We start from the raw sequence: 25,243 nt of genomic DNA on the forward strand, positions 1-25,243 counted from the left end.
AGTTTGGCAAAAAAAAGTCAAAATATGACATGTCCCATAAACAGCTGAAAACTGCATTAAATAGCATGCCAAGACACACCATAGCATAGAATGTTGCAAAAAAGGCCCAAAACACCATAATACAGTATGTTGACAAAACGACCGAAAATGCCATACTACATAGTATTGCAAAAAATGTCAAAGTATGACTTAACCCTGAAAACAGCTAAAAAACACATAAAATAGAGTGCCGAGACACACCATAGCATAGAACGTTGCAAAAGCGAACAAAATGAAAAAAAAAAAAACAACTTAAATCCACATAAAATCGCTCATCGAGACACGTCATAGTATTGAATATACAAAAAATGTCCAACAACAAGATTGTGTGTCTTTTTCTTTTCTGAGTGATGGATACCCAACAGCATTTACTTTCATGGTTGAACAGACCAGGAGATAAACCCTCTAACACTCAGGCCGAGGGAGTGTCTCCAGTCCATTCCCTCTTGGGGGATCCTGGGCAGCTCTGGGAGTACCTCTGGTACTACCCCGCCTTATTTTTTTGTGAGTTTTTATTCACTTATAGTCGGTCAAAGCCAAGCAGCAAACTGAAAGTTAGCTTTTGTCCAGCAACCTGTTTCTTTTTTGTCTTTTTTTTTGTCTTTTAGCCACTCACCAGATTCTCAGAAGGATGAATTGTGAAAACCCAAGGATGGTTGAAAACACTGCTTGAGGCAGGCTTTATTCAAAGAAAAATGTGACAAGCGTAAATCAAAAGCAACAGTTACCTCACTCCCGTTTACAGGAGCTACATGTACAGTCTAACACAAGGTCTAAGCAGGATAAAGCAGAAGCACAAAAAGCCCCCCCCAAAAAAACCACACAGTGATCTGCTGTTCCTCTTAATCTGGAAGTCCGTCCTGTCATCACTCTCTCCACCCGCCGTCTCTCCTCATTGGCTGGCCTTGGAGTGGCATGTCCAAATAAAAGCTTCCTCCTGCTGCTTGGGGTGTCATGTTTGGGTACAAGCTTCTTTCTCCCGATGCAGGGGAGTTTCCACCCCTCCGCATGTGGTTTCCTGTCGCTGTTTGCTCAGACGGCTGCTGCTGCTGGTTCATGAACATGTTAAACGTGCTCATTAGCCAGGGTGCGGCTGTTTGCATCTTCATGAAGGGGTTAATTTCCCTCGGGGGGAATGGACAGCTTGGGTTAGGATGTGGGTGTGAGTTCTTGGCTGGTCTCCCAACAGTCAGACTATAATATGTCATCCACAATATGATAAAAACATCATACTGTTGTATGTAGTTCAAAATATGACAAAAGTCATACTATAGTATGTCATGAAAATATGACAAAAAAGTTATGCTATGGTAAGTCTTTGAAAATATGACAAAAAAGGCATACTAAAGTATGGTGTTCAAAACATGTGAAAAAAATCAGAAATACTATGTAATCCAAAATTTGATTAAAAAAAAAAAATCATACTACAGCATGTCATTCGAAATATGACCAAAAAGTCATTCGATAGTATGTCGTCCACAATGTGAAAAAAAGTCATACTATTGTAAGGCATTAAGTATATAGGACAAAAAAAAGTAATATTATGTTGTTAAAAATATGACAAAACAGTCATGTCATAGTATGTCATCCAAAAAGTGCTAAAAAAGTCATACTATAGTATGGTGTCGAAAATATGATAAAATATTGTCATATTCAAAATATGACATACAAGTCATAGCATAGTATGGCGTCAAATATAGGACAAAAATACTATCGTATGTCGTTCAAAATATGAGAAAAAAAGTCATACCATATAGTGTATAATCCAAAATATGATAAAACATCATTCTATAGTATGTTGTTCAAATATGACAAAAAAGTCATACCGTACATTGTCATCCAAAACATGATAAAATAGTCATACTAGTGTATGGTGTCCAAATTTCCTTTAAATCCTCACAAAAGAAACTCAACAGCTTATAACAAGCACAATTAGAAGAACAGATAAGAAAATTAGATGCAGAAAATGCACATCAAGCATCCACAGCCTTTACATTTACTAAACAAACCTATTTTGAATTCGGAAAGAAGCCACATAAACTGGCAAGACAGCTGCGGAAAAAGTAAAGTGCTAGGACCATTCACACAAGAAAATCAGACTGAGGAACTCTTCACATAATGAAAGGCATTTCGCCAGTTTTATGAAAACTTGTGTATCTCTCAAGCCCAGGCACCTGAAGCGATGAAACATTTCCAAACTACATGTAAATTACGAACTTTATCCAAGAGGGATCAGCAATCCTCAGGACTGGAAATTACAGAAGGAAAAATAAGACAAAAGAATAATGCCCTAAAAAATGGCAAGAGCCCTGGATCTGACAGGTCTATGATTAAAAAGTCAGACTGTAGTATGCCGTCGAAAATATGATTTTAAAAAGTCATATTATAGTATGTCATCCAAAATGTGAAAAAAAATTCACACCATAGTCCGTCGTCCAAAATATGAAAAAGAAAGCCATACTGTAGCATGGCATATAAAATATGATAAAGAAAAAAAAACATACTATAGTATGTTGTCCAAAATATGATAAAAATGTCATATTATAACTGTATAAAAAAATCTGAAAAAAGAGGTTTCTCTATAGCATTTCATCCAAAATATTAAATAAGTCATACTATAGCGCGGCATCAAAAATATGATAAAAAAGTCAAAGTATAGTACTTAAAAAAAAAAAAAAAGTCATACTATATGATGTTGTGTAAAATATGATTAAAAAAAGTCATGCTGTAGTCTGTCGTCTGATTTATGATTAAAAAAAAATACTATAGCATGTCATTCAAAACATCAGCACTCTGTCAGGTGCCTGTTCAACCACACCTAGTGTTGGTGATCTCCCATTTTTGCTAAACCTGCTTAACAAAATGAGAAATTAGCCAAAATTATGACAGTGAAAATAATAATAAAGTAATTAATAAAGTAATCATTAATTATAGTACATTCTGCTTAGGGCAGTAGTGCCACTGCAGCTTTGCATACACAACAACTCTACACCAGGTGAGGTTATGTGTGTGTTTGGTCAGGTGACCTAGTTGCTATGAAACACTTACACCAAGCATAAGCTCCTTTGTGGAGCACAATCTATTATTAATACAGCTACCACAGTGAAAACAGCAGGGACACTTCATCATTTGCTCTTTTTCTTTTGACCAGAGAGAATCACTCTCTACACTATGTCCTCGTTACTTGACCATGGGTCGATCAGGACTGCAGAGGTGGAAAAGGTGGTTGCACCAATAGCAAGTAATTTATGCCACATGGTGCTGCTGTGTGACAGTGCAGAGGAACCCGAGCAGTTCAGCCAGCTGGAGGGTGCAGCACAGGCTGTGGCTAAAGCTACTGCGAACATGGCAGCAGTGGCCTCCAGGTGGGTACAGGGTCAAGTTTACTTAGGTAAAGAAGATATGTCTGACGTATTATCAGATTAACACCAGGCTCTTTTCTTCCAGGCAAATAATCGACACCGAGGATGAAGTTTTGCACATGGAGATGTCATTGCTTTTGGAGTCAGTCACTGTGTCTGGACAACATGTGCTGCTGGCTGCCCAGAAACTCAGCATCCAGCCCAATTTGACTGAGCACAGAGAGGAACTCATCAGTGCTACACAAAACGTCTTCCTGGGAGTAGTCAAAGTAAAGTATTCTTTTTCTTCTCATGGCTTCAAGTATATTACTAAATATACCATTCAATATAAGACATCACACTATTAAAAATAAACAGAGATAGTGAGGGAGGAATGGCTGCAGACGCAGACTGATAAAAAGCAAAGAAAGTTTCCAACAGATTCTTCTTTCACAGCTGCATCTGCCGCTTTTTCCTAGAGGTTTCCTTAAATGGGAATACTACCTAACACATCAAAAGGCCAAACTGCTGGCTGTTTAAAATTTTACACCATGAAAACTATGCATCCATTATCCTTGGCTTAAAATTCTAGTTAATTTAGTTAATTTGTGAGGACACTGAACTTTTTCTAATGTTAGCTTCAGACTGTATTTTATCTGTAATGTCAGTGTGCAGACGGTGCAGTTCTACACTGAGATAACATCACATGGTGTGTGACAAATTCTTCTTCTTTCTTTTCTTTGGTCGTGGGAAATGTTTTTGAGATCTGCCAAACCTATTTCAGCACACTAGAATAGCCTATCATATTTTTATACAGTGATTTAGGTAATTTTAATTTCAACATTTTCTTAAAACAACAAGCTTTTACCTTCAGAACACGCAGACATGTGAAAGCTTTGTTTCCCATCATTGTCCAGCGGTTTAAGGACAGATTGCAAAATGATCTGGGACTTAATCTTAACCCATAATTTCTGTTTTTAGAATATTATTTACTCACAGTGTAAAGCAAGTCGTGGTCATGGCAACACAAGGGCCTTTCAATTCATCAGTGTTTGACTTATGTGCATACAAGCCTAGTTTTTTTTCTAGGTTTAGTCACTGAATTAAATACGTGGCATTATTGCATGATTAGGTAATATCTATTATTACTTCATAGGAATACAAGCAACACGTGTAACAAGACTAAGAGTCTGCCATGGCAGCTTTATGTGAGGCTAATGTTAGTATGCTAACATGCTCACAATGACAATACTAACATGCAGGTATAATTTCTACCATGTTCTCCGTCTTAGTTTAACATGTTAGCATGCTAACATTTGCTAATTGGCGCTAAAGTTAAAGTTGCAGCTAAGACTGCTAGGTATATCATTCGTTTTGCAGGAATTTTGTCATTTGCCACCACTTAAGTATTTAGCACGTTATTTTCACCTTATTCAGGGGACATGAACAAATCTAAACAAAATTTTGTGTCAATCCATCCCACAGTTGTAAAGACATTTTACCTAAAGCCAAAAATATCAACCTCACGGTGGCAGTAGAGAAAAAGTCAGAGGATCATTAAAGTCAGTTTTCATCATCCACTGGGAACCATGAATGTTGCCAAATGTCATGCTAATTTATCCAGTAGTTTTTGAGATATTTCAGTCGAAATTATGACTGACAGGCAGCATAGCCCTCCACAGTTTCATGCTGCTAACATGGCTAAAAAGCATAACAAACAAGCATTAAGAAGTACCCTCATCTGTCTCCCTGTTCATAGGTTCTGTTAGTGGAAGACGATGCTATCGTCAGGAGAGTTGTAGCCGCTGCTGATCGAGTCTTGGAGTGCCTGTCTGAGCTCGGCTCTGCCTCAGACATCAAGTCTCTACTCAAATCTTTTCAGGTGTTTTCTGAGGCTCTGCTTCTTCTCAACAGTCTGACAGTGGAGAGAGCAAATTCCTTACAGGATCCTAGACAGACCAAACAGCTTTTTGATTCCTTGGAGACCTTGAGGAGGTGCATCTCAATGCTGCACACGGCCATGTGCACTACAATCAAACACCCTACAAGCGAGCAGGCACAGGCTGCCAAGAGGTACATTCTGGATAAGGTGCAGAGCACAGTGAGTGACATTGTTTTAACCCTGAAAAGTGAATGCCACAGTGGATCACTGGGTCCTTGTGGGTATTACACAGGAAGGAGGAACAGTCTGTTGCAGGTCCTATCTAGTTCCTCCACCTTTTCAATCAGAGGCAGCGGCTGTGACAGCATGATAAGAGATCTGGTATTTCACTGTATGGTTGTGGCAAACTCATCTCGTAAAGAGTTTCAGCAAATAGTGGTCAATCATTGTCGTCACATCCTGCAGTTCTGGTCAGACATAAAAAGGATTTCAAAGGCTTCAGAAGCTCCTGATGATTCTGAGCAATACCTTGAGAAAATCTGCACTTTGTTGGCGCAGCAAATAAAAATGCTTGACAAAGCATTGGTTACTACAGTTCTTTATCAAGTCTTGGACACATTTCTCACAGCATCTTCTTTAGTTGAGGAACTTTCAAGTGTAACAAGACAGATCCTAGTTGCACACTCTTCTACAAAGATGGATTTGAACTTCATTCAGCCACTTGTCGAGGATTTCATATCTTCCACTGATAGAATAATCCAAGTGGCAAATTTTATCTCAGCTGTGGCTATTGATGCAAAGAGTTTGGAGAATGTGGAGAATTCACGAGTATGCATCACAAGACTCAGAGCTCGGATCACACCTCTGTCACTGGAGCTGGAGGATAATTCAGTGCAGATTGTTCAAAAGCTTCATGAGGTGTGTCAACAATGGGAGGAGGACACAAGTCAGCTTCAGGATGCTCTCAGTGATGTGATGGATGTGAGGGAGTTCACAAGCATTGCTACTGAAGAGATGGTCAATGATCAGCATGGATGTGATACCGCATACAGAGAGCAAAGCTACAAACTGTTTAATGAACATGCAACAAATCTTATTTGTCACATGAAGCTGGTGGTTCACTCTGTGAGGAGGCACTTGGACAGAAGTGATAACCCTATCTACAGGAATGGCCTCCTGGTCCTGCTGAAACAGGTTCAGTCATCTCAAACCAAAGTGAGCGAGTCAGTCAGAGACATGCTTTTAGGTTCCAGTCTTAATGTGGAGGTATATTCTACCTTTTCAGACAATGTTTCCATTGCTATTCAGCATTTTAAAGTGCTCAGAAAGGGACTGGACGGCCAACTGCATCCACATCTCCTGAGCCCGCTACGAGAGGAGGCACGTCAGGATGAAATGTCACGGTCATGTGAGCCAGTCAAAGACACCTGTGAACTGAACCTGGATCATATGATAAGACACTCTCCTGTTGTGGAGGTTACAGAGAGGGATTCCCAACCCAAACACGAGGAGAACACAGAGGAGGAAACCATAGAAGCCGAACTGGCTCATAAATATGACATCAGTGATTTAAAGATCCCAGCTGTCTCCGAAGAGCCCAGACTGATCCACAAGCCCCTTGAATTTGACCTTTTACCCCTCTTGTATGAAGTTGTGACTGTGACTAAAGGGAAAGATGTGACAGTACTCAACCAGGCCTGCACTGGCGTTCTTGAGCTCTCAAACTGTTACGCTCAAGCTGCAAAGGAAGCTTTGGCCATTGTTGATGCGGCTGATTGTCAGACGTTAGAAAGTTTTAGAGCAGAGCTGGTGTCACTGACCCCGCTGCTCATCCAGACAGCTCAAGAGACGGCAATGAGCTCGGCGATGGGTACTGACAGCATCTACAAACACAGCACACAGTTTACCGACCTTATCAACAACACTCGAAAGGTTTTGCTGCCAGTAGCTGGAACCTGGTATCATACTGTTTACGCTGAGCTGCAAAGAAATCTACCAACAATGGAAGCCAGTGTTATCCAACAACTAAATGAAATGATGACGTTATGTGCTGATGTGGTCCAGCTCTTAACATCGTCTGATTTAACCTCACAAAGCGACAATCAAGAAACATTCAGCGTTTTACACAACAAGCTAAACAAAGCCCAGAACAACACCAAGTATCTAGTAGAATTTTCCACTTCACTGGTAGGGCAGATAGATCAACTAGAGGGACGATGTATCCTCTGGGGACTATCTTTGCAGATTTTGCTGAATTCTCTTGATAAGATTTTGGGGACGTCAACTGCAATAAACCAGTTGAGCCCTCAGAAACAGCTATCGGCATTGTTGGAGAACTCGCTTCGAATCCAGGAGGCAGCAAGGCTAACCAGCCTGAATTGTAAAAGTGTTTACAAATCAAAACAGTTAACAGGACACCAGGATGAACTAAAAACCCTCACTGAGGCCTATCTCAAAGCTGCAGAAGAGCTTGACATAATGCCAAGTGTAATGCAACTTGCAAAGTCTGAATTCTTTCAGAGACGTCTTTTGATAAAAATTAGAGTGCTCTGTGGTCATTTAAGTAAAGCAAATAAAGATTACGACACAGCACTTCAAAATATTGTCAGTATTGCTTATTTTGCTGCTGAACACTTTAGGGAGAACAATACAGAAGATGCAGCGCAGAAGTTTGACAGCGCAGCACAAACACTCGCTGAAAGCGTAAAACATGTGACCAAAAGAGTCGAGGACTGCTTACACTACGTCCGTGACCCACGTGCCCGTTCTAACCTGAGGTCCATCAACGACCACCTGTCTTTTCAGATCTCAGATATAATCAGCAGGGCGAGGCTCATGGTAGAGACTCACTACATTTGTGATACCCTCAGTCTGGATGTGCAGATACAGTGCTGGTCCGCCAAAGCTCACTATGTGGCAGAGGAGATCAGGAAGCAGGATGGGATTCACCAAGATGCTAAAGAGCACATCAGGGCCAGTTTGCAGGGCCAAGCATCTGAGGATTTCAAAGAAGTGTTGTCTACAATCCCATCAAAAGTCAAAGAAGTGGAATTTCCCTCTGACATGCTGAAGACATCATGGCTGAAAGGCAACACAGAAGGTGTAGATGCTGCAAAACCAAGTATGAACATGGCAGCTGTTGCCACATATTTGCCTGTAAATATGGAAAAAGATGTAGGTATCACATGATTAACATGATTTTAAAGTTTAGTGATTCTTTTACGTCACATAAATTCCTATTTTTCTATACAGGACTTTGCTGGGTCAGGTGCATACAAAGAGGCTGCTTCACTGACCTACGCATCCCTTTCTCTAAAGCGAGAAAGTGACCGCTGGGATCCTAAGGACAACATAATTGTCCAGGTGACCAGGAAGATGGCGGACACACTTTGTTACATGACTCAGTACCTGAAGAAGAAAGGCCCAATAGCAGTAAGAACCTTGGAGGGCACTTTATTGCCTTGATCTTGATAACTGCAGCCACTCTCATCCACAGTCATTTCTTTGTCTTTTTGTTCTTTCAGAATAAAGAGGCATTTCTCAGTGCGGCCAAAGATGTGATCTCAGACTGCCAGTCAGTAACTCATTTTGTCAGAGTTATAGCCAACCACTGCCTGGATAAACAGTGTATGGTCGAACTCTCCCTCATTGTTGAACAAATTCTCACCATCACTAACCAGCTCAACATCATCTCCAGGTCAGAAAAGTGTGGACATCAATCACATACTGAAAACTTTGTTAGAAAAAAATGATGAAGAAAGGTAATGTACCAGTTTGTCTTCATGTTTACTTAGTGTCAATGCTGTAACACCTGGGTGCAAATCATCTGATGAGATTCTAGTGAAGAATGCACAAAATCTACTCCAGACGGCCCTGCGTGGGGTCCACGCTGCAGAGACGGCCTGTATCACGGTAATCTTAAATAAATCTGTAATGATACAAGGTCTTCCCCAAATACGATATACTGATAAGAGACAGCTCAAACTCTCTGTTACGTGAGCTGTCTCCTGGTTCCATTGAAGTTGCACAATCACTCTGTTGTTTCAGGGTTTGAGGCAGCCTGAGCCAAACTCAGATGGTGAGGAGGCTACAGCCTTGTGTTTCCAGTGGAGGAGGAAACTGGAGATCCATCGAGCCCAGCAGACGTCTAATCCTGAAACTGATGAACTGGGTCTGAGGAAGACTTCATCCCACCCTATAGCACCTAGTCTCGCGTTGCCTGTTGACTACAAGTGACCATGACCCCTTAAAACACAAGTAGTATTTGTGTCTCAAGAAATAGGCCTTACACACATCACATTTTTGTCTTCAATTTGAAATAATATAATGCAGAACCCACTCTGTCCATAAAGGGAGCTGTTCGCAGACTATCATGCTCAAGGACACTTCAGTAAGAAGGATGATGATTTTGTGTTAAAGCTAAATTTGATATAATGCTGACAATGCTTGTAATTTTTTTTGAGACAAGACAAACTGATGTGTGATTCTGAAATAAAACATATCATGTTTTATCTTTATTTCAGATATTCATAGTAAAATCACTGAAATGTGACAGGCATATGTGCTGTTAAAATGTCATACAGTATTATTACAACCATAACCACCAAACTGAGAGGAATAAAACAAAGCATTATTCCTTAAAACACTCAAAAACAGACTGTACAGGTGATACAAAATAGGCATTTACAATGTCAATTATGAAAATGATAAAAAAAAAAGAAAGATATAGCTTAGTTTTACCCCAACACAGCTCACCTTCACAGACACAGCACTGAGCATAATACCACCTTAAACCCAAAACATTCACCCTTTGTAGAACACATAACCCAAATGAGTTAAAATCAACTCCAACAAAACATAACATGACACATAGTCAGAAATGTCATATTTATATATGTATCAATGCAATCTAACCAAGATATTTATCTCTTTGTATAGTCCACCGCTCTTTCTTATTCTGATGAAAACAAGTGAAAAACAATTTCCCTGCTATTTACAAGATTGTCATCAGTGAAGGTTTTAAGGAATTAAAATGATGAATCAAATTAAAGGAAATGTTCACCCACAAAATGATCATTTGTAAGTAAGTTAACTTGAATTTGTGAAGAAAATTCCACTCCTCGACCGACAAACATATTGATTAATTAAAGACCGCCATCTCACAGAAATCTTCATATTGGAGTCTGGCTTTGAGGGGAACATACATGAGTTTCACTTTAAGATCAATTTTAAATAGTAATATTTCTGAAAAAAATCTTCTGTTTGGGAAATACTAAGCATACAGCCAGTTAAATGAAACTTAAATAAAACAGTACAAGAGTTTGCAAACTGCTGGTTTGATAATTTTGCTGCCATTAAACATGGTCCCCATTCATCCATATATCAATATTTTTTTCCATTTTCCTTGGAGGCATGCAAGAAAAACACAGTTTTCTTTACAAATTCGGCATAATATAGGGTGAATAATTGATATACAAATCGATTTTTTTAGGGTGAAGTATTCCATTACATTAATCAATATTACTTATTAAATTAACTGGTCGGGCTCTCAAGAAGCTGGTCATTTTGGCTCCGAGCTGGTCATTTTGGCTCCGAACTCTGCACACCAGAAGAAATAAGACAGCCCACGTCCGGTTGCCCGATTCAGCTAAGATTCGGGATATACAGCACCCCAGAATTGAACCAAATAAACTGGCCTGTTTCTAGTTGCTGATACTGCCATCACTGGCTACTGCTAAGATAAATAGAAAAGCTTACAACAGTAACTTCACATCCTAAAAGCATTTAGGCCACTTAAAATCCAAAAAAGGTCCAACAATCAACAAAACACAAACTTGACGGATGCAACGTTGCAAAATGTATTCTCATCTAAGCAGGGATCTGTCTCATTTTGTAGATAATTATATTTCTGTTTTGATTATCTGACGTGATCATGAGAAAAAACAAATTGCAAACTCATATCAGGGTGTGTAATAAAAAAAATTTAAAAGTAAATATTCAAGAAAACATCTTGACCTATTGTTAAAAATCCCTTTTCATAAAAGTGAGCATAAACAGAAAGAACTCTGAATATAAAAGTGTCTTGAAATAAAAAATAAATATGAAAATACAAAAATTCTCAAGGGAACAATTCTTTTTTCGGTCGATTATTTAGTATTATCTCCCTCTGCTTGTTATATGAGTGAGTGATCTTTTCTACAGGGTGTAATGCCTGGAATTAACCCATGCGGGTAAATACTTAGTGAAAATTATATACAAGTTAACATAATTATTTTTCTGATTGTTAAAACCTACATGAAAAATACACAATGATAAAAGACCATAACATTCACACTTTCAAAACACACATTTCAGCATTAATATGATTATGTTATAAGTAACTATACACTGTGTCTGTGCACATATCTAGCATCATCTCCATACTGATAATGTGTAGCGCACTAGATAGTATGTGATTATATACAGGATCATTTATATACAGAAATAAATAGTAAAGCTAAATAAAGATTAATAGACACGTCTCATCAAAATACAAATCTTTTGCAACTTTATATATTTCCACTCTATATTTACTGACAGAAAGGAGAAGCAGTGGGATCAAAAGTCTTGAAAACATCTTTCAGCGTCCTGTCATCTGCCTCCTCCTCTGGGTCGTCCTGTTTTGCTTTTTCCTCCACATCCTCCTCCTGCTCCTTCTTTTCCTCTTGCTTCTTTTCCTCCGCCTCTTCTTGTGCTCCCGTGGAGCCCTGTCCTCCAAGTTTGGCCTGCCTGGGGTCAGTGTACTGGGGTCGGATCAGTCCGGCCAGTGCCTGGATGGGGAGGTTATGAACTGCGGGGGGTTTGACTGGTGAGGCAGGAGGCACTGTGGGAGAACTGGAAGGTGGAGGCTGATCTGAGGCGACGTCTGTGCTTTTGGTCTCTTCGAAAGAGCCACTGCGTTGGGTTGGTGAGAGCGGCGGAGTGTTGTCTTTCTTAGCTGGGAGTTTGAGTATTCCCGTCTTTTTAGGAGGCTCTGGTGGCTCCTTCTGAGCCTGCTCAGTTTGATTACGAGGATCGTACAGACTGATGCCCCCAAGGATTGTAGTGGGACTCTCCAGCCCTCCACCAGAGGACGCCAGACGGGGGGCATATGGTGGCAGCCTCTCAGGCTCTAACTTCACTTGGACAGTATGAGGAGAGGAGCTAGCACTGGCCTTCTGTAACCTGGGATCCACAACTCCTCCTCCAGAGGAGGGCACTTTCTGACCGAGCAGCTTGGAGTCCAGACTTACTGTACGCTTGAGTCTGGGGTCCAGAGTCTTCTGCTGACGTGGATCTACAGGTCTGTCCGTGGAGGATCTTGACTCTAGAGATCCAGAGGGTAATCTACTCATACGGTCCTTCAAACGTGCAGCGACCAGTCTAGGGTCAGTCGGTGGGGGGCTAGAGACGGGAGGATGGTCAGACAGGCTTGTTCGGTTCATCTGAGCATCTGCAATTAGAGGTGGAAGGGGCAGGTTGATGGAGTGTTCCTGTTTGGGCACCAGGGAAGGGATGAGGTCCTCAGGGGCCCACACAACTGTCTGAGCGAAGGCTGGGCGCTGAAGCAGGATGTCCACCCGGATGTGGCTGAACTGCTTTAACTGGCAACGAGGGTCACGCAGCCCCGCACCAGGGCTGGCGTCTAGAGGGATGAGAACTGCTTTATCCCTGAGCTCCCTCTCTCCCTCATCATCCTCGTCTCCTGCAGGAGGCTTCTGAGGAACAGGGTGGCTCTGCTGGCGGTATGAACTCTGCTCCATGGGTCTCATCTTCCTAGGGTCTCTGGAGAACCGTGGGTCGGCGCCTCCATCTGACTCCTTTTTCATCTCTGTGGGTCGCTGTCGAGGGTCTGTTTTCACACGGGGATCAGTGGGTGGCGCCCTCTCCTTCAAAAGTCGAGGGTCACCCAGCGCTGGAGCCACTGGGGCAGCCTGGGGGGGCTTGGACTGAGACTGCTGCATCTCATTTTGCTTCTTGAGAGTTTTGAGGATGGAGGAAACACAGCTTCCGTCCTCCTCATCACTTGAGTACCAGTTTGTAGTTTCATCTGTAAAAGAAGATTAAATCACACTAAAAATGTTCGTTCTCTAAAGTCCTATTTGAATGGGACTGGTATTACCAGGTGACCTCATGTGATTTAGAAATTATCCCCCCTACATGTTTCGTGCTCCGCATTTGCATGGGACAAGGGGAGTCTGTATTTCATTCAAATTTTATTCATTTTATTTAAATTTCCAAATATTATAGACATGATGCACACTGTCATTTGTAACTCTCAACACAATGGGCGTCATGCAGCAACGTTCTCTTAAATTTCTTTTATATTTTCTCTTACTATTTTGGTAAGAGAAAAAATAAGAGAAATAAAAAAGGTACAAGGTACAATGTACAAGGTAGATTTGTCGTATTCTTAAACATTGTTTAAGAAGAAATGAAATTAAAGTTGACTCTAAATCCTGCAACATCTTTCTGGCGTTAAAGGAGGAGTTGAGGAGTCTCACAGCCTGGGGAAAGAAGCTGCTCCGTAGTCTGGTTGTTCGGCAGCAAATACTCCTGTATCTTTTCCCAGATGGCAGCAGGGTGTACAGACTGTGGCTGGGGTGTCTGCTGTCTTTCAGTATCCTTTGGGCTCTGTGCAGACACCTCACTTCACAGAGGTCACTGATGCTCTGTAGATGGGAACCTGTGATGTTCTGGGCGGTTTTACTCACCCGTTGAACCATGCCATGTCTTGATGTTTCCAGTCAGTATGCTTTCTGTTGCTCCTCTGTAGGAGTTAACCAGGATTGTGCCTTGGAAGTTTCTGTAGGAAGTAGAGCCTTTTCTGTACTTTTTTATTTTAACCTGGGTGTTTATGTGTGATGACCAAAATAGGTTCTCAGTGATGGTAATTCAAAGGAACCTATGGCTGTTCACCTGCTCCACCTCAGCTCCACTGATATAGACAGGGGTGTGTGTCTTTGCCTCTTCCTTTCTAAAATCAGTCATCAGCTCCTTGGTTTTACTGATGTTGAGCAGTAGGTTGTTCTCTGTGCACCACTCTGCAAGATTGTCGTCTTCCTTCGGTATGAATTCTCATCGTTGTTTGTAATACGACCAATTATGGTGGTGTCGTCCGCACACTTCACAATAGAGTTCTCCTGAAGTCTGGGAGTGCAGTCATGAGTGTACAGTGTGAACAGGAGGGGGTGAGCACACAGCCCTGGGGGGCTCCAGTGTTGAGCACTAACTTAGAGGAGGTGTGACTGCCAATTCGAGATGGAAGTCTATGTGACAAAGTCCAGTATCAAGTTGCAGAGTGTTGTACTGAAGCCCAGAGTATTACGTTTTCCAATCAGCTTCATGGGACAGATTGTGTTGAATGCTGAGCTGAAGTCAACAAACAACTGAGTGAAGAGCAGTAGATATGGCATCCTCTGTGGATCTGTTGGTTCTGAAAGCATACTGGTGAGGGTCCAGGCTGGCAGGGATGTTGTCTTTGATGTGCTAGAGAACCAGTTTCCCATAGCGCTTTATCGGGGTCGGGGTAAGAGCCACAGGGCAGTAGTCATTATATATATATATATATATATATATATATATATATATATATATATATATATATATCATTAACTAGCTGATCAGAAGTTTTTAATGCATGTCCAGGAATGTTGTCTGGACCGACAGACTTGTTTATATCCACTCTCAGCAGGAGTTACCTCACATCTGCTGTGGTCACTGAGAGGGGCCGGTCCTCTGGAGGTGGAGTAGACTTCACAGCTGAGTCCTTGGTGAAGAGGTCAAAGCGAGCGTAAAATCTGTTCAACTCATCCGGCACTGGGACCTCACATATGATGGGGGTGCTCCTGCTTTTGTAACCTGTGACATTTTGGATCGCCTGTCACATATCTTTAGTACTGTTGCAGTCTGACTCCAGTCTCTGCTGGATGATGCACCAAACACTCTTAACCACCGAAATCTGCTGTTACCCTGGTGTGCTCAATGATGAATCCCACTTGATCGTAGGTCACCTACTTGCACAGGTAATGCCTCCTTAACACTATGTAAGGGCAGGTTTTGTGCTGTGTGCAAATACTTGGCACAAGGCCAATACTGGAGAAATCACACCAAAAAAGGTTGTAAGGAGAAGAAGAATTTTTGCAGTAGTGAAACTGATGCAGGCTTAAATCTGTTAAATAAACTTGAGCAAAGTAAATGTGATTTCAGGATGATGCATTTAGGTATTAAAAGTAAAAGTACACATGCAAAAAGGTTTAAATAAATTTAATAAATCAAAATAATTAAAAGAAAAAAAGAGCAAATCCTCATACATAGAGTATATATGAGATCTGGAACCATGAAATGTTTTTTTGTATGAAAAACGACTTACACAAAATAAATAGTTGCCAATTAATTTTGCAATTAATCGACAAATTCTTTCAGCTGCACATGCACATATTTTTATATTTTTGCTTTGTGTGAAAAAATCTTTATTTGTAAAGTAGTTATCTAACCATAGTAGTGGAGTAAACAGTACAGTATTTCCCTCTGAAGTGTAGTGGAGTAGAAGTGAACAGTGGCATGAGATTAAGATAATCAAGTGATGTAAAAGTAACCTCAGATTTGTACTTTAGTATAGTATTTGACTAAATGTACTTAATTACAGTTGGACAACAATTTGTGACCTGTGAAAACAAAATGTTTTTCTCTTATCTCAGAGCAAGTGCTCTGGACCACTCTTAAAATTTCTCTTACCTAAGAGAAAAGAAAAAAATTAGAACACATTGGTGAATACCAAAAATCAGTGGGTACTAACAAAATAAGAACAATTGCTGGATACAAGAAAAAATAAGAGAAAATTCATTTGTATAGAGTTTCTTGCATGAGGCCCAATGTCACGTTATTCATTGCATCATCTTTCGAGATTTCACTCTTCTGATAGATTTAAGCTTACTTTTTCTGTGAATAAGTCACCATGCCGTTTAACGATACGAGCCTCCTACACTCATAATGCTGTCAAAACTTTTATAAATAATTGCCCATGAAGCCTCCATAATTTTCGAAAGGAACAAAGGCACAGAGAAAACAAATAAATAAATAAATACAATGCATAAGATGCAGATTTGCAAGGGAGTAATATCATCACATGAACTCTAATATGATGGGTAATTTGTGGCGGAATATTTCACTTCACAAATTAGTCATGAAGATTTACACAGGATTAAAATCACAGATGACGTCCACAGTTTTTACAAATATTAGAGGTCTCCAGGTAATACTAGTTCAGTGTGATTAAGGCTTTAAAGTATATCTGTAAATTGTCTGTGTATCAACATCAAGGTTCAAGGTTCTTTCAGTGCATGTTGACACATAAAAAGAAGAAAACTAGTCACTCAGGTCCAGCAGCATATGCAAGAGTAACAAAATACGAAAGACTTGCTTATTAAATACATAAATAATACAAGAAATAACTTCATGCCTGAGATTTATGACCAAAAACAGAGCAGCATGTGAAAAACAGAGCAGAATCATAACAGCAGTAACAGCTTGTCACACACATGGTTTGTGACAAGAGGCATGTTCACGGATTTGGTTCGATAAGGTCATTTTAGATTGGGGTGATGGATTTTACTTTTTTGTTTTTTTTAAAATCTTAATTCTACAATGATTAATTCAACCAGCTTCTTGTCCGTGTGCACTTACCTCTGTTTGCATTATCATCCTGGCCCTCTGCTCTCTGTGGCTCAGTCCCCTGCGGGTGTGACTCTTGTTGTTGCTGCGTCAGGTGTAAAAAGATGGCCTTCTGCACTGCTGGTGGTAAAGACTGCAACTGGGACTCTGCACCCATCTGCTGCAGGTTCTGCATGAAGGCTACGCTGGGGTCTACTACATTAAAAATCAAAAAAAAATTGCCATCTCAGTAATGGTTTCAAAAAAAAAAAAAAACCTAATTGGATAATAAGATTATTATAATACGGACCTTGTTGACCCATGGTCTGATTTCGAAGGAGGTTGCTGAAGAACTCTACTGGGTTCTGACCCAATGATGGAAAAGGAAAGAGACTTTGCAGCATCTGTAGATCTGGCATAGGAGGGAACGGAGGTCTCTGCATGTTCATCTGAGGGTTGAGATTGGGTCGGTTTCCATGGAAGGGTGGGGGTTGACCAGGGGGGATCGATGGCTGCATTGGAAATCCTGATGGTGGGTGCTGTCCTGGGGGACTTTGTGGCATTGGTGGTCCTGTGGGGTGACCCACAGGAGGTGATCCAGGGGGAGGAACAGGAGGAGCAGAAGGGCCTGAAGGCACCATGCCTGCACTCTGTGGGTCCTCTGAGCCTCCACTAAACTGACCGGTGTCTTCACCTTGATTCTGGGAGTAGCTGGATCCACTGAAAAAATAATGAGCACAATAAGATTGGGAGATTGGGATAAAAAATCTAACTCTTTAGAGTTGGATTTGCATTTGATCACAGATTATTTTAGTTACCTCAGAGCAATTTTCTGTGCCAAGTCTACAGTTGGTTGGACCTTGATTTCGAACAGGGAGGGGATCTTCTTCCCTGCTTGGCTTGAGTCTGTAGGGCTGCTCTGACCAGGTGTGGGCAGCAAACCCACCCCAGGAGGAGGCTTCGGAAGTGGGGCAATACCCTGCTTTCTCAGATCCTCCAACTCCAACTCGTCCTCACGGGCGTTCTCCTCCTCTGTGTTAATTATCTGATAAATGAGTCAGGAAGCAGAAATAAGACAATGATTGACCATTAGAGCTGAGAATCACTTGGCATAGAGATGATAATTTTTCCTTCTTTTTGTTTTACCTTATCAAGCAACTCCTTGGTGACATCGTTCAAAGCCTCATGGGAGAATTTGCAGTTATCCCCTTGATAACATTTGGCTCCGGTATGAAAGAACTTGCACGGGTATTCATGTGCAATCACAGGTTAGGGAACAGGACTAATTAAAAGCTGTAATGAGATTTAACTGAATTGTGCAATTACACAACTGTGATTAAAAAGCCTTGTTAGTGAAGGATATTGTGCATGTAAATGCAATTATCTCCTTTGCTGCAGTATCCTTGGAGATAAAATTTGCAAAGTTCCTTTTTCTTATCTGGTACGACGAGCTCATGTTCAAACTTGCACTGTTCCCCCTGTATGAGGAAAAAAAGAGATTTTATCTTTCAGGTAGAGAAGTGTTTTTACAATTATTTAGCGTGCACTGTTTAAACAAGTAAAAGAACATTAGCGTTGCTATACCTTGATGCATCGACCCTCCAGGAAATACTTGCAGATGTATCGGCCATTGTGTTCGACTGTGTGCTGATTGATAAACTCTTTGCTCATAATTGGCCGTTTCTTCTGATAACCAGAGGAATTTTTTCCTTCCTGTGACACAAAATAAACAACAAATATGGTCTTAGTTTTGTCTTTTTCCCCAACTAATGTCATAATGTATAGTTAAAATATGTACAGCACAAAGCTGAAAGGTACAGTCAAAAGTGGAAACATAGATCACTCTATCACATATGTTTTGTCAATTTTTTATTCAAAATCTTTTCAAGAAATGTATAGAAATATGCTAGAAATATCCATAGAACCTTTTCACGTAATAGAAATATTTTTTGGCACGGTACAGTGGGATCTACATCTCAGTCAATATGGCAAAGAGATGATAGCCTTTGCTATGCTCCAAGTCTGGAAACGTACACTGCTTGACTTGAAATAAAGGTTTTCCTCCAACTTTCAAGCTATAGATTAGAGATCTTATACATTATCTGACCCAAGAAAAAAATCATTTATGCTTCAAAAGGGTGTGCCTTCAACTTTAACACCATTTAGCAACCAGTTCTGGATCATGTAGAAAAGATGTTCATTTCCCCACCCCATCTTTTATTTCTTTTGCCCCCTGCTTTTTGTGTCCATTGTGTCTTTATAAATCATTTACCATATTCACTATTGAACTTTTGCTTTGATATGTCATATTGTAAATCTGTAAGGGTGCAATAGGTAAGGGTTACATGTGGATTTTGTTAAAATATATTAAACAGAATTTCAAATTGTATTTTGTGAAACCAAAAAAACTAAAAGAAAAAAAGCTTTGATACTTTGAGTAATAACAGATGCTGACAATCATAAAAAATAAAAAGATTGTTTCGTGCTGTGCATTAACAGACAAAACAACTCCAAAAAAACAGTAAAAATACGTACAGTACTTTCGCTTGATTCCTCATGACTGATATAATATTAATGTAATTACTGAGGTGCAGTTGTGGCTCGGTATGATTATGAGAGTATGATATTCATCTAATATAATACATCTGGCTGAATTTTCAGGGGCAAACTTACAGGCACCATGTCGTCCATGCCCTGGTCTCCTCCTCTACCACGTCCACGTCCTCCCCAGGGTTTGCCCTTTAGTTTCTTGTTCTTGTTGAGCATCCCACGTCCTCTTCCTGATCCGCTCCCTCTGCCCCTTCCTCTCTGCCCAACTGAAAAAGACATTTTGATCAAACATAAAACACAAAAAACATTATCAATCACCGTAAACCTACATAATCAAGGAGTAATGTGATATCAAAAGCACTCATACACTGCTGTTGTTTCATCCCCCTCATGCTTCCTCTCTTCATCTGCTCTTTAGCATGGCGTCCCTTGCCCTGACTCTGGGGATCTTTTGACGGATACTCGTCATCTTCGTAATCATCCTCCTCTTCATCGTAGTCATACTTGTCATCACTGTAGTCGCTGTATTTGTCAAAATCACTGCTCTTGTGCGGCGGGGACTTCTGGGAGTTGCCGTGACCTCCCTTTGAATCCCGTCCGTGCTGGCAAGTCAGCAATCACAGAGGAAAAAAGGTCACACAATACTGTTTTTATGAATATTAAGCTTCAGCATGCCAGTGGTGGAAAACTCACCTGTGAGGACGAGCCATCAAATCCCTGACTCTTCCGGTTTTTGGGTCGTTCAGGTCGGTCATAGTCAGAGTCATAGCTGTCAGAGCTGGAACTGCTGGAGGGGGAGTGGTGCTGAAGAGAGGGAATAAAGGGAAAAAAAACATTTAAAGTTAATTTTGAATAAACCAAACTACTTCCTAACTTCAATGCAGTAGTAGAAAGACATATTGACCAGTAATAACGAATCGGTTGCATCTTACTTTTTGTCTGTCACGCCTCCTTCTTTTAGACCTCCTCTTTTCTCTGGTCTTTTTGTATCTTTTCCTGGAGTGCCTGTGAGTCTTCTCTTCTTTCTCTTTAGCTTTTTCTTTTTCCTTCTCTTTCTCTTTGTCTTCATTCACCTCTGTAGACTCTTTGTTTTCCTCCTCAATTCCGATCCCTTCATCATCTATTTCTCCATCTTCCAGTTCACCATCCTCTCTAAAAAGAGGAAAAAAGTCAGCACTGTGAGTGTCGGAGTTTATACACTGTATTTTGACAGCCTCGAATATCATTAAAATGCTTTTGCATTTTTATGCAGAGCCAGGATCTAGAATCACCTGCTGCAATAAATTAATAAGAAATAAAAATATAATTACACTAAAACTGACATAATGTCTTTTCCCTTCATTTGGAGCTGAGTACCAAATATCATGCCAGGCAGTTTTCAATAAACCCTGAATGTTTCCTGTTTTAAAAACATCCTGTCATTAATTCAAGACTCAGATCTGATTTCCAATGAACCAATGTGAGGTTATTCATGAAAGACAAATTAAATTTGGGTTGAGCAATATCCATGAAAAAGTCTGATGTCTAAAAGCAAGGTCATTCAGTTGTTTTATACAATGATGACCTGGAGTCAAAGACCAGTTAAGTGTATTTGAGGAACACAAAATCTTTATGACAGGTCCATTATTACTGTTTGGCAAAAGTAAACTATTCTTAGTTTAAAGATGGAATTTCAGCAAAAATGTGTCTGAAAGGACTGAGTACTCAGTACTCACTGAGTACTATAGAAACTCCCAAAAGGCATAATAGCATTTGTAAATATCTAATAGCAGGGCATCTTCTCGCGAGTGTCCAGTGCTGGACACTGCAATACAAAAAAATTAATGCTTCACTTCTATTCCTTTTATGATCAGTATGTAAGCATATTTTTGTAAAGATTTTGGGCTTCCTGTCTATTACTTTGCTGCAGCACCCATGATCCCTCTGTGTCTGCAGAGGCATCATTAATGAAACATGACTGGGCTGACTGAGGTGAGTACTTCACATTAAAGATGCAATGATTAATTGATTGTCAACTATTAGATTAATTTCCATCTAATTTAATTATTGATTTATTGGTTTGAACAATTTTATAGGAAATAAAAAGTCAAAATCCTCTGATTCCAGTTTCTTAAATGTGAGTATTTTCTGGTTTCTGTATTTTTTATGACAGTATAATGAATATCACTGGGTTGTGGACATAACAAGATTATAACATTTGGACATATTTATGCATTTTATGACATTTTATAGAACAAACAACTCATCAATTAATCAACAGAGAAAATAATCATTGCTCCACTTCACAAACACACTGCTTTTGTAATCTGCCTTGTTTCACACAGGGGTGGTAAGGGTACAGTTATAACACTAAAGCTTGGCACTTAAAAGCAAGCTTTTATAACACCTGCTCCAATATAAAATTATGACTATCACCGGTTGTGATTCAAATATCAAAAACTGAAATCAACACATACTGTGCTACACATACTATAGCCTAGATATTAAGTATATCAAAATATGTAAATATCAATAGTCTATCACCATTCAAGTGAAGTATTAATATCCCTTTCATACACATGAAATGTCAGCTGCTACAAAAATATGATACAGGTAGGAGCATGAAACAAAAAACATTCTGAAACAGGAAAAAGTATCCGCCCACTGATCCAGGACTGTTTTTACAGACAGCAGCTACCTCTTCTTCTCACACTAGTGCAGATCAGGCTTTAACCTGACACCCTCCACATCCAAAACCACCATGACACTGAACCAAAATGTCACTTTCATCCAGTTAAAGCCACCTCCAACAGCTGAGACTACACCAGCTTGGGTTCCAATCAAATGCTACACCTGAGCAACAAAAATAATTGTTAATTGCAGCTCTGCTTCACAATCTCGCTGCTTTTATAATTTGCCATATTTCACAGGGGGATGTTAAGGGTACTGTTATTAAGTTAAAACACCTAAACTTGGCTTTTAAAAGCAAGCTTTTATAACACCTACTCCTACCCTATAATAATAAATGGCCATTAGAGAGCAATTATGTCATTTAAATGCATACATATAAATATAAAAGTACAACAGTGGTATATACTACCAGGTGCACTTTAAATATATTTTTTATAACGTGAAATGTCATCTACTTTAAAAATATGATGCAGGAGCATGAACGTAAACACCCTGAAAAAGGAAAGATTATCCACTGATCCAGGACTGTTTATAGGACAGCAGCTACCTCTTCCTCTGACACAGGTGCAGATTAAGCTGTAACCTGACACCCTCCACATCCAAAGCCACCATGACACTGTACCCAAACTTCACTTTTAGTCAATTTAATAGAGCCCTCAACAGCTGAGACGCTAGCTTGTGTCCAAACCAAATACTACACCTAAACACCAACTTCACAATCACCCTGCTTTTATAATCTGCATTATTTCAAACAGGGGATACTAAGGGTACATTTTGAAGCACGCCTTTTTTACACCTACTCCAAACATTAAATTATGACTGTATCGGCTGTGAATATCTAAAACTGAAATCAACACATACTGCATTAGAACAGATGGCTGATACAAAGGAAATATCTCATTTAAAAATATCAATATAGATATCAAGTATGTCAAAGTATGTAAGTAAAAAAGTATGACCATAGTATATCACCATTCCAGTGCAGTGTTAATATCTTTTTCATAACAAGTAACAACAGCTGCTTTAACAACATGGTGCAAGTAGGAGTATGAAAACAAAAACACCCTAAAATGGGAAAGAACGCCCACTGATCCAAGTCTGTGTTCACAGACAGTGACCATCTCTTCCTCTGACACTAATGCAGATCAGGCTTCAATCTGACACGCTACTGTACAGAAGTGTCACTTTTAGTCCAGTTAAAGCAGCCTTCAACAGCTGAGCCGTCTGTTTCACCCAAACACCTGAACCTGAACTTGTGTTAGACAGGGAAATGACCAGGTGAAATCTTTGCTTTGACACTAGCACAACCTTGGCCCTCTTTATTCACATGGTCTGACAGCCCTGCAAGGACCTGAGACCAATCACATGGACACAGGCACGGCCTGGATCCAGCAGAGGCACATAATCTCAACCCTCAGTGAACCCTGTCTCAGCAGTACTGCCAGGTGCCCGGCAGGGGGAGCACAGCGCGAGGATGGGCGTGGCATTTACATCATAGTCATTTGCATAGTCTCCTGCAGATGGCAACAATGAAGCCAATTCATCCCAGCACCACAACAACACAAACGATGAGGTCTGCTATCTTGCATGGAAATGATCATGAATGAGTCTCGTCGACACGGTGATGGGAAATCTATTTGGACAGCGTTATTCAATTGCACCAAAGAGGCATGCAAAGATCCTTTTTAAGGGGGGAAACGGTGGTCTCTGCACCCTGCAATTCATGGTTAAAATAAAATAAGAAAACAGTAACACAAGCATGTAGACCCACAGCACTGAAACGCACAGATGAGCGTATTAAGAATTGCATAAGATTGTTACTCGACCTTTCATCCCCTGCAAGCTCAGAGTCTGTCATGTTTTTGTCAAGAACAGGGGCTGGGGGACTGGAAACAAGGCTCACAGAAGCCATTGGAAAACGGATCTGCCTCCTTTCTCTCCGGTAACGTTACAGGAGTGAATTATCTCAGTCACTCAAGGAGACGTTGGGTTGTGAGAGATGCTGGAAGATTTCAGACTGGAAAAAACTCACGGTGTTACATGTCTCGACAGAGACAGTAAACAGACACTCTCCTCTTTCATATCAATGACGTTTTAACTCTGTGAGCGCAGCTTGATACCCCGCTTTGCTAATGTCCCGTCGGTTGACAGCTGCCATGGTGAAATAGAGGAGACGGAGGGAGGAACAGACAGAAATGTAACCATGTTCGTTGATTTCAGCATCTTCATAGGCTTTCTCAACAGGGACATCATCTCAAAATGGCTTCTGAGGTCTGCAGCACATTCCTGCTCCAAGCCTTCCTCCGCGAATATATAGTCCCGTCGAGATCTATCTAACGTGAACGCAGCAAATCCCCATCAGCTATTGGTCAGACATGGCACGCGCAAAGAGCGCTGCGATTCTCATTGGCTGACAGCAACGTCAGTTATTTTCAACATCTGCAACAATGAAGTTTATACGACGCTCACTTTTGTCCTTTGTCAGTGTTTTAATTTACGACTGAGAGTATTGCGCAGTTAGAGTCACCGGAGTTTGTGGTGTTTTTTAAAGACAAAACAGCCGAAACCAGTTCTCCGTGTCGCTTCGTTAGTAATGTATTTCCTTCCTTGTTTTTTTTTTTACGCTCACGGACTTGCGCGCGCACGCATGCGCGCACTTTCTTGGACTTCACGCGCACGCGCAGTCCCTTCTTTGACCACCAGGTGTAGCCCTGACTCTACAAAACTTGACACTAAAAGACTTGCTTGTACAGCGGTTAAAATTGAGCCAATAAACATAAATTGCACGTTCAATAAAAATTTACTTAGTAGATTAACAATAACTTCAAATATTTTTTCTTGTCTAAATTACAAAATAAGTTATCTTTGGCTCTGTTAAAGTTAGACTACCTGATGCTACAAAAAGAAAGTTTATTATTATTTTAGGTGAGTTAAGGCGACTATTTTAGAGATACAACCTGTTTCATAATAAGCATCATATTTCGAGGAATGCATTCTGAGAAGATGCAATCCTTTGAGTTTATAAAGAAAAGTGAACGTTTTTACCCTTTAAGGTCGTGTAAACAAACACAATTAAGGTCATGTTACACTC

The 25,243-nt window shown here is 40.3% G+C and overlaps 2 protein-coding genes across 2 annotated transcripts; one reads left to right on the plus strand and one right to left on the minus strand.

The window, feature by feature from the left end:
* Window positions 1-3,294: 3,294 nt before the first annotated feature.
* On the plus strand, window positions 3,295-9,773 carry LOC148187705 (uncharacterized). Its single transcript, XM_088086886.1, has 7 exons — window positions 3,295-3,408; window positions 3,440-3,670; window positions 5,140-8,436; window positions 8,515-8,694; window positions 8,787-8,959; window positions 9,057-9,174; window positions 9,310-9,773. The coding sequence occupies exons 1-7, from the start codon at window positions 3,295-3,297 to the stop codon at window positions 9,496-9,498; spliced, it is 4,302 nt and encodes a 1,433-aa protein (XP_087943012.1). The 3' UTR covers window positions 9,499-9,773.
* On the minus strand, window positions 9,744-24,468 carry zc3h6 (zinc finger CCCH-type containing 6). Its single transcript, XM_088087015.1, has 12 exons — window positions 23,979-24,468; window positions 20,415-20,634; window positions 20,176-20,286; window positions 19,850-20,084; window positions 19,606-19,748; window positions 18,517-18,645; window positions 18,294-18,410; window positions 18,079-18,186; window positions 17,751-17,977; window positions 17,243-17,652; window positions 16,966-17,148; window positions 9,744-13,330 (listed from the first exon to the last, which is right to left on the minus strand). The coding sequence occupies exons 1-12, from the start codon at window positions 24,062-24,064 to the stop codon at window positions 11,832-11,834; spliced, it is 3,468 nt and encodes a 1,155-aa protein (XP_087943141.1). The 5' UTR covers window positions 24,065-24,468; the 3' UTR covers window positions 9,744-11,831.
* Between the last annotated feature and the right edge of the window lie 775 nt (window positions 24,469-25,243).

This window comes from Plectropomus leopardus, chromosome 13, assembly GCF_026936395.1.
Source record: "Plectropomus leopardus strain MGB_pleo_1.0 chromosome 13, ASM2693639v1, whole genome shotgun sequence".
In the NCBI taxonomy this organism is placed as follows: domain Eukaryota; kingdom Metazoa; phylum Chordata; class Actinopteri; order Perciformes; family Serranidae; genus Plectropomus; species Plectropomus leopardus.